Below are 10,000 nucleotides of genomic sequence, written 5' to 3'. Positions count from 1 at the left end.
GCTGCAGAGTTGAAAGGGTTGTTTGAGCGGGAAGCAGAATTACTCATCATTCAAATTGAAAGTAATGATATTCTTCAGTCATAAAACTAAAGGACAAGAAATAGAAAAGTAGGAAACTTGCAAAAAAACTTGCTAAAATAAACAAAAACAAACAAACAAACAAAATAACAACAACAACACTTACTTGAAATCAGACAGTATAAAAGCTACGTCCTTAATGCGAGCCTGGATGTTTGCCAAGTCTGGATGTTCTGCTATTTCTTTCTCCACTTCCTCAATTGTCGGAATCTGAAGTTCTATTTTCTTGGCTGTTTCTTCCATGTATGCATCACCCTCAGCGCTGCAGATAAACAAGGTATTAAGTTTTGCATGCAGTGTTTATACTTAGCATATCTATCTATCTACCTATATAAAAATCATAGATCTTAATATTCTAAAACATTACATGTACTTACTCCTCAGCTTTCTTCTTCTTTTCCAATTTTCTGGATAGTTTCTCCATGTCATCTTCATCATCGTCATCGTCATCATCATCATCAAACTGATCATATTCATCATCATCATCTTCCTCCTCCTCTTCCTCTTCCAATTCTTCAAAGCCATTTAAATCCCCATCATCATCATCGTCATCAAACAAAGTGGCTTTGGGTTTTTCTCTTGGCTGTTCCTCCATTTCTCCTTCCGACACTTCGGGAGAGTTGATCTGTTGTCCATCACTGCCGCCATCTTCTTCTGCCATAATTAAAGAAGGATAAATATTCAACTATAATCTATTACATATCATCATTTGTATCTTTATTCATAAATTGGCATGAAGTCCAAAAAATTTCATTTCTATTTAATTCAGTATCAGGTAATCCATAAATGAGTCAAGTAGATATGATTTATTTGTTCTTTTCTTATCTGTGACAAGAGATACCATTTTCATTTTCTGAACTCTTATCATTCTCCTTTTACTTTACCAATGAATGCATTCTAAATATTCATTACATTTCAAAGCCTCAACAAAAGCAATGCTGTACCTTCTGAATCAGGTGCCCAATTCCTGGCTTTCTTTGCAGGCCTCGGAGCAGACTCATTTTTCAAGTTGCGTTTCCTGGCTCGAACTTTCTGTCTTCTGCTCAGCTTCTTATCTCCTTCTTCATCTGTAGGGGAAGATGTATATTTTACTATTACAAAGGCAATCTAGTTATTAACATATGGCAAAATAATTCAACAAGTGCCCTATACTTGTGAACAAAAAAACGAGCTTCCCTCAAGGTAATTTTGATCTACATGTGATGCTCATACAGTTGATAGCTGGGGAAAATACATATGTTAATACTATAAAATGAAGATGTCACCACATGCAATTCAATTCTACAAAAGTAATTACCTTGACTTTCTTAAATTTTGGAAACCTGTAAGAGGCCTGAAATTTACACAATAGATCTGTATCTATCACACTTACTTTCATCAATGTACTGTAATAATGATTTGTGTTTTCATCAAGCACCTTGTATTCGATACAAGAGAAACATATCCATTCACCACCTGTGGCAGCCACCCATCAAGTAGACAACATCTATCGTACTATAAAAAAGTATGTGTCCTAAATAAAACATTAGTTTATCATAGTGGATGTACAAACTCTTTCTTACAACAGGATAATCCAATATGGTTGTTGTCCCTTTGCTAACAGCCTTCAAAACAGCTTGACCAAAGACCATATTGAATGCATGGATTCACCAAGGTACACAGCCAGGGACCAAGTGGGTCCCCAAGGGAGTGAATTTAAATCCTGCCCAAAGGTTAGGTAGGGTATCCCCTCAGGATAACAGTTTATCACTGCCAAGTCCAAAGTCCTTCAAAAGAAGGAATAATCTTAATCCTTCAGATAAGGGAGTTTGTAATGCAAAACTAAATCAATAGTCATATTAAGTAAAATACGTATTTTTTTTATATCATCTTCAAATACTGTACTGTCTTTACATTAATAAATCCTCATCTTTTATCTGCGGTCCTGTAACACAAGGTGGCACTACAATACTGATCAGTGAATGATAATAGGTAAGGGGATGCCCACTACTAATGGAAATCAATATACCTTTCCTCCTAGTAGCCCTCTTAGTCTTGACCTAAAAGCATGATGCTAATGCTGCATCTACTTAAGACAATTGGTGAACTTCAAGAATAATATCCACAACTGGCAATCTTCCAATTCAATGATAATCATAATGGCTGGAGAGCCACTTTGGTTAGCTGCATTCACTATGCAAGATGCATGTCATGCACAAAATCATAATTCTATGAGTTATGTTTTATGTTATGCAAGTACAGTAAACACACAGTAATTTTTTTTTATTATAACAATGATTCTTTCAAAGACAATACATATACTGCTTTATCTAACTGTGATTAGAACAAATCAAGTTTATTTTCACAGCAAATCTTTGGCTTGCGTGTTAGAACCCTCCCCCCTCCAAGACTTGGGGAACCCATGAGAAATTGAGGTTTTAAGGTGGGGGAGCTACAAATCACAGAAAATGCAACATCTATCTACTGTGAAATAAAAGTGCAAAAGTTGCAATGATTCTATAATGTAGTAGCATGCATGGCACAGCTAACACAGTTGCCTCTGAGACCATGACAAGCAGCAATTTTTGGCAGGAATTTTAAATGCACTATATTTGCTGCATTTTTTGCCTATAAAATCCTAACCCAAGATCTAACCTAAGTTTACCTAGTTTCAAGGTTAGCTGCAATTAGCCTGTTGATCTAAGGGTTGGCCTCATTCATGGTTCTCTATGGAGGGACATCTTAGAATTGTTTTTCCAATAGATGGCTCTTTTCTAAACAAGCGAATATTTGGCTAAACAAAAAACATCTGCCACTGGTTTATCCATGCATGATTTAGGTGGAAAGAGCTGCTGCAAGAGTCATATTTCCATATAAGACAAGTTCTTTATTTTCAAATTATGCAAAATAATGTTATGGATGGAAAGTGACTTGGACTTGATCAACTTATCGATTCCATGCACTTTTTCCATGAAATTGTCATTAAATAAGACTACACCAAAATCCTTACTGCATATCCCTTAGCTGGGTGATTTTAATCTTTTATGATACTGATTTTTGACACCCCAATGGCAGCTTTCAAATATCTATAATGGATGTCACAGATTATTCAGAAATGTTTTCCAAATGTAACAAATGTAATCATAATAGATTAAATAGGAATCAATATTTATGAAAATAAACAAGTAAGCACATATAGGAAATAACTTTTATCTGTGCTGAGCGGATAGATTAAGGTGAGAAGCAAATTTGGGCAGATAGATAGAAAGGTTCTAAGCATTGCACAAGCAAGATCTTTTCTAAGTATATCAAACTTTGCAGTCCAGAAGTGTCCATACTTCATTCATATGAGGACACATACATATTTTAAAGACAATTTATTATATCAGTGCTGTTTCCCTATTAACCCTCTCTGGACGGGTGGTACACCACGGGTACCGTGCATTCAAGGCCTGTTTGCAGGGTGCCATCATATGGCGTCGATCATTAAATTGATTTAGGCCTATGCATTCAAGAGCCTTGGCATTGCAACTTGCAAGGCTGGAATGCCCCCGGCATGAATGGGTTAATATCATAACAAAATTATCTGTCATCAGTGAATGAGCCTTTAAGATACCACTCTCAATGATTTACTAGCCCAAAATGTAATCATTGCATTGTATGGGAGTGCAATTCAACAACATTCAACAACACACAAGAGTATCAGTATGATAAACCAAAGAATAATTAACATCCTGGAGTGACATAAATGTAAAGATTTGTTGAAAGTTCTGTTCAAACACTTACCTAGGCACACGACCTATGTACACACTTTGGGACTATAACATGTGATCCATTAGACACACAGTTGCTATCTTTCCCCATAACAATGTCAAATATCACACCGTAATTCATCACTACCTAAATACCAAATCCATCTCCCATACTAAACACTAGAATAAATAAGAGAATAAATCACAGACACAAACAAATAACAATACACAACAACGCAACACCACACACATGCCCTGTAAAAATCCCACCTTATTTCACCGTTTCCCTAACACGATCCAACACCGTAATTCCCGTCACAACTCATACCTTTATATTTAAATTCCGGCGCCTGTTGCTTTTTAGCCTTTCTTCCCGGCCCTTTCTTTGGCTTTAAGTGGAAATTGCCTGCGCGACCCATCGTGCGGAAGACCTTGCTCCTTGAACGTGTTTACGTCGAGGCTGCTCCGCGTGGTGGAGGCGCCGTTCGCCTGGGATCGATCCGGGCGAATCCGCTGATCCGGGAATCCGGGGGAATCCGGCCTAGGATGTCAACGCTGGGGTTTAAAAAAAATATATATGTTACGTAAATGGTCTCCTTTCCTAGGTGATATATATAACAAGAGGAGGAGAAATAACTGAGAAATATGTACTTTGACCATAACCAGTAATCTAAGTAAACTTAGTAGGTGTCTGTTCTTTTATAGTATGATTATTTGTCGATAATGCATGGGTACTTTGGCCAATGAATCAATTTTCAAACCTTTTTTTGCTGTTACACATACACACGAGCGCGCGCACACACATACACACACACACACACACACACACACACACACACACACACACACACACACACACACACACACACACACACACACACACACACACACACACACACACACACACACACACACACACACACACACACACACACACACACACACACACACATATATACACATACATGCACACTTGTGTGCATGTATGCATATGTGTGTGTGTGTGTGTGTGTGTATGTAGTGAGAGAGAGAGAGAGAGAGAGAGAGAGAGAGAGAGAGAGAGAGAGAGAGAGAGAGAGAGAGAGAGAGAGAGAGAGAGAGAGAGAGAGAGAGAGAGAGAGAGAGAGAGAGAGAGAGAGAGAGAGAAAGAGAATGAGAGAGAATGAAAGAGAGAGAACAAGAGAGAGAGAGAGAGAGAGAGAGAGAGAGAGAGAGAGAGAGAGAAAGAGAGAGAGAGAGAGAGAGAGAGAGAGAGAGAGAGAGAGAGAGAGAAGAGAAGAGAATGAGAGAAAAAAGAGAATGAGAGAGAGAGAGAGAAAGAGAGAGATAGAAAAGAGAATGAGAGAGAGAGATAGAAAAGAGAATGAGAAAGAGAGAAAGAGAGAGATAGAAAAGAGAATGAGAGAGAGAAAAGAGAATGAGAGAGAGATAAAAAAGGAGAGAACGAGAGCGGGAGAGGGGAGGGAAAAAGAGAAAAAAGAGAGGTTGCCATTGTATTATTTGGAGCAGAAGCAGTAGTAGTAGTAGTGATATGAAAAAATAGTAACGATAGTGATAAAAATTATACTGATAATGAAAAAATAGGATGATAATACTTTTGATAATAAAAATAATGCTAACATTGATAATAATAATAATAATTATTTTTTTTTATCATTATTATTATTATTATTATTATTATTATTATTATAACAATGGAAATAATCATAAATAATAACAAAATAATCATAACGATGATAATAATAGTACGTGAATACTACGGAGGTAAACTAAAATCAAAATAAACTTTTGAGTCCGTAATCCCTCCACACATGGCAGTAAACATAGGTAAGAGACCGAGTTTGTGTCACTCGTCTTTGACGTGTATACGAAACTTAGGAGGTTTTATAACTTCCTTTGTATTGCCATGACCTAGTAAACTTAATATGATATGATTTTCATCCCGGGAGTCTTATGTATTGGTAAAATAACGAACATTTAAGTACAAACACGTATCTGCACTGTATGCAGTTTCGGATATGAGTGGTAATAAATTTTCTTTTCTATAGCATGTCTTTCCTCACTGATGAATTGAAACAGCTGTTGATGAGGATTTTTTTTTATTTTGCCTTTGAAGGATAGGTCTCTCGCGTCATGGAAAAGGAATTCATCAAGATATTAGATTGTTTATTGCTATTCGTTATACACATGTAGTAAATAGTCTGAACTTCGATAGTAAAGTAGAAGGGAAGAACTGCAAAGGAAATTAAGTAATACAGGATATATGCAGAGATGTCAAAAATGCAGAATCACTCATTAGAAAAGGCATTATTTGTCAGCATTATTTTATTTTATTTATTTATATATTTATTTATTTATTTTTTCTCCACAGCTTGCATACAAGAGGTCCTGAACTTATTGTTATTCTGTAGCTTGAAATGTCTCCATCAGGGAATTAAAGTTGGTGTGTCATGTGTAAAATATAAGTTTTTATTCTGATTTCAATTTTGTAAGGGCGAGTACATATGTATAGATATATACAAATTTCAGGTGTGTATCACTTCAGTAGAATAGTACATCATTTTGTCAGCACGCCATTCTGCAAGTTTCGACCGTTTTCTACAAATCTTGTGAGCTGCTTTCACATCACCAGGATGGCGCTAGAGGCAACAACAAATACCCAGAGTAAGTGAACACAATGATAAGATTTATTATTTCAGTTGCTTCTAATTTTTTGGAGTAGGGTTATATATGCCCTCTCTCTAAAGTATCCCTGAACTCAGTTTATCGATTAGTTGCAATAAAGATGGGTTATATATTTTCTCTCCTCTTGCACTTTGCCGTCTCCTAGCTTATTAAGTCTTTGACGTTCTCATAGATATGGGTCTGAAGCGGCCAGCTGATTCAGAAATGACGGAGAGTGAGGTCAAGAAGATCCACCTGAACCCAGTGCCACAAGCAGAATTGGAAACTGGAGGAGATACAGTCAGAAGAAAACGCAGAAAGTATGCCATACTCTTATCATATTCAGGGAAAGGCTATCTGGGAATGCAGAGGTAAGTTTATTCTCTTTATGGCTGTCTCTGGCTGTCTCTCTCTCCATCTACTTTCTTTCTGTTTAATAGTTTTCTCTGTTTATCTGCCTGACTATCTCCGTCTATCCCTTCCTTCCTTTTCCCCCCATCTCTCTCTCTCTCTAACTCAGTCTCCCTTCCTGTTTTTTAGAATTTATAACTAAATTCAAGTGTCTTTTTAGATAAACCCTTGTGTATAACTATGTGTTTGTTGATTGTTTATGTATTTATTCATTATTTTTTTCTGTATCTTGCTATAAACTCATTTGTTTTGTTTTGTTAACAGGAATCCAGGCTACAGGACAATAGAGGATGACTTGTTAAATGCTATGCTGCATGCAGACCTGGTAACAGAGGAAGGGTGCACTTGCCCACAGCTGTTCAACTTCCAACGTGCAGCTCGGACGGACAAGGGAGTTTCAGCAGCACGACAAGTAGTGTCAATTAAACTACGTAAGATTTTTGCTGATTGAAATTAGTTGGTAGATCATTCATTAACCCATTGCATATGGGTGTCATGACATACATGATGCAGGAGTTCTGGCCTGACAATGGGCATCATGAGGTTCAGGAATTTTGGATTGCTGTATTATTTTTATGTGCTAAGAGTAATGAGTGAGTGATGATGACAATTACAGTCATAATTACTATAATTGCTATAATATTAAGCAAAATTGGTTTCACCTGACATCCAAAACCGAGATGGCACCACTTTCTTCTAGCACTGGCAGGAGAGAGAGAGCCTTAATTGATACCCATCCACAATCTATAGCAAGCACTTTCTATATTGAGTAATAGCACAAAGCAAGTTGCCAACCTCTTGCTCTAAAGCTATTCTGATTATAGGGTCCAAAGAAGTGAATATATATTCCCTATTAAAGTTATGTTGGATTGCTAAAGAGATGAAACCAAGTGAAAAGTGTTTAAAGTCCATTAACCATATTGACTGTAATTTGAGCTGCTAACAGTAAAACTTTGATTTTTTTTAACCAGATTTGAAGCAAAGTCCTTACAAATATGATAACTTGAGGTCAAATGGTGTTGTATCCCTGCCTAACCTATTTATTTTTACCATGTTACTGGAACTTAAACATATTTTTTACTTAGCTTCACCTAATATGCGGTTATATCATTTTAGTTGGACTTCTTTCCTCCTCTTTTTACAGAGCTTATTTTGCCAGTTGGCACTTTCATAGTTAATGTTTATTGAGGCAAAATTAAATGGATTGTTGGTGTTACTGTTTTTTATTATTTTGATTGTGTATTATCTGTATTGTAAAGTCAAATAAGATAACTGCTATTTAACATGCAGATTAACAAGAAAGTTTGATATTGTGTCAGATAGTTTCCTCTCAATATCTATTACTAATCACGGTCATGGATTTATGTTCAAAACCTAAGGCCTACATCCCTTGGCACATGCACCAAATTTCCAGTAGAACCTCATGAGTGACCAGGTCTGTAAATACCACCTGATTCTTTCCAGCCGAGGACGTGCCAGACATGGTGACGGAAATCAACAAGCACCTCAACAGCCAAATCCGGGTCATGGCCATCAAGCGCACCACCAAGAGCTTTAACTGCAAGGCGTGGTGTGACTCGCGCACGTACTCCTACATGTGCCCCACCTTTGCTTTCTCTCCGGTCGAAAATGTGGGTCCAAGGGATAAATTTTATTGCATTTCATTCGTTTGCAGATTTTTTGTTTAATTTCTTATTTGATATTAGTTGTTATTAGTTTTTTTCTTTTTTCTTTTTCTTTTTTTCTCTTTCTTTTCTTAGTACAGTCAGTGTCTGACAGAAGCAGTGTTTTAAGTTGCCAGATGTACAGTTAAGATGCCATGCACCTGAGTAATTGTTATTTCAAATAAATTGCATTTTACCATAAAATATGCATTTTCCCCTTGTAATATGGCCTGACTGAAATTTCATGATATTTACTGGTATTTCAGTTGACAAATGCAGACTATCGCATCTCCCCAGAAGTTTTGGAAGAACTTAGAAGCAACTTGAAAATATACAAAGGGACGCACAACTTCCACAACTTCACAGCACGAAAGTAGGCTGAGTTATTTATTATTATTAGAATGTTGGAGTAGGTTTAGAGTAGATTGATAGTAGATTTGTAGTTGAGAGTGAATTTCTTGGGGTGAATTAAGATCACAGGTTAGATTAAGTGTAGAATTGTGGGAAAATGTGCTAAATTATAGGTATTATTATTATTATTATCATTATTATTATTATCATTGCTATTATTATTATCATTGCTATTATTTTTTTTTTTAATATTGTTGTTATTAACATATGTTACATGTTATTTATTGCTGTCGTCATTATCATTACTATTACTATTATTACACCAAATTATTATTATTATTATTATTATTATTATTATTATTATTATTACTACCATTATCATTATTATCATTGCTGTTGCTTTTGTTGTATTTTATAATCATTATTATTGCTGTTATCTTTTTTACATTTTTTATTAATAGTATGATTATAATTATTGTTGTTAAAAATATTGTTCTGACCATGATTATTAATTTTTTTTTTACCATTATTACTATTATTATCATGGTTATTAATTATCACAGCTGTTACTATTATAACCACTGATATCCAGCCTCCAAGTTTAGTATAAGATCACCAAGGCTTAAAGTTCACATTAGTATTTATATTTCAGAAAGGCAAGTGATGCAAGTGCTAACCGCTACATCATGGAAGTCGAGTGCAGTGACCCCTTTGAACGTGAAGGCTTAGAGTGGCTCGTTATCAAAATTAAAGGTAAAATAATTTTGAAGGGTTACTCCTTCATAAGCCCTGGGAGTTTTGATAACAACTTTGATATGGTATATCTTTTTGTTCTGACATGAATACGTACGTGCATCCATGCACGATCGCAAGTGCTTCAGCACATATGTACGGATTTTGACTGGCACTCACATCTACACTCACAGCACAGGTGCACTCTCTCTCACTCTCACTCTCTCAAACTTTTATGTTACCTAGCATGTACTGAGTTTCGTTCCTACATTCATTTACAGGCCAAAGCTTCATGCTGCACCAGATTCGCAAAATGATCGGCCTGGTGATGGCCATATGCCGAGGGCTGGCCAGCAAAGACGTGATCAC

The 10,000-nt window shown here is 36.2% G+C and overlaps 2 protein-coding genes across 3 annotated transcripts in view; one reads left to right on the top strand and one right to left on the bottom strand.

The window, feature by feature from the left end:
* LOC122267429 (uncharacterized) overlaps window positions 1–4,306 on the bottom strand; it is a 10,932-nt gene extending 6,626 nt beyond the window's left edge. Inside the window, exons 1-5 of the mRNA XM_043037483.2 lie at window positions 4,138–4,306; window positions 1,023–1,145; window positions 456–732; window positions 185–340; window position 1 (exon numbers count right to left, since the gene is read on the bottom strand). The exon at window position 1 is cut by the window's left edge and continues 192 nt beyond it. Of these exons, the coding sequence (XP_042893417.2) occupies window position 1; window positions 185–340; window positions 456–732; window positions 1,023–1,145; window positions 4,138–4,228 (648 nt within the window). The 5' untranslated portion in view covers window positions 4,229–4,306. The remainder of the gene's footprint in view (window positions 2–184; window positions 341–455; window positions 733–1,022; window positions 1,146–4,137) is intronic.
* A 1,249-nt stretch (window positions 4,307–5,555) lies between these two features.
* The window catches only part of Pus1 (Pseudouridine synthase 1), a 6,106-nt gene continuing 1,661 nt past the window's right edge, over window positions 5,556–10,000 (top strand). The window contains exons 1-8 of one of the 2 annotated variants that reach the window (XM_043037484.2): window positions 5,556–5,636; window positions 6,339–6,473; window positions 6,667–6,844; window positions 7,149–7,315; window positions 8,349–8,515; window positions 8,815–8,921; window positions 9,552–9,652; window positions 9,913–10,000. The exon at window positions 9,913–10,000 is cut by the window's right edge and continues 118 nt beyond it. In XM_043037484.2, coding sequence (XP_042893418.2) covers window positions 5,621–5,636; window positions 6,339–6,473; window positions 6,667–6,844; window positions 7,149–7,315; window positions 8,349–8,515; window positions 8,815–8,921; window positions 9,552–9,652; window positions 9,913–10,000 — 959 coding nt within the window. In that variant the 5' untranslated portion in view covers window positions 5,556–5,620. Of the gene's footprint in view, window positions 5,637–5,685; window positions 5,835–6,338; window positions 6,474–6,666; window positions 6,845–7,148; window positions 7,316–8,348; window positions 8,516–8,814; window positions 8,922–9,551; window positions 9,653–9,912 lie in introns of those variants that run through there. The other variant, XM_043037485.2, reaches the window with a different exon arrangement.

The sequence above is a fragment of the Penaeus japonicus genome, unplaced genomic scaffold, assembly GCF_977035675.1.
Source record: "Penaeus japonicus unplaced genomic scaffold, GWHDUDI00000001_assembly GWHDUDI00000026, whole genome shotgun sequence".
Taxonomy (NCBI): Eukaryota; Metazoa; Arthropoda; class Malacostraca; order Decapoda; family Penaeidae; genus Penaeus; species Penaeus japonicus.
The sequence above is the reverse complement of the archived record's forward strand: the minus strand, read 5'-3'. Positions and strand labels throughout refer to the sequence as shown.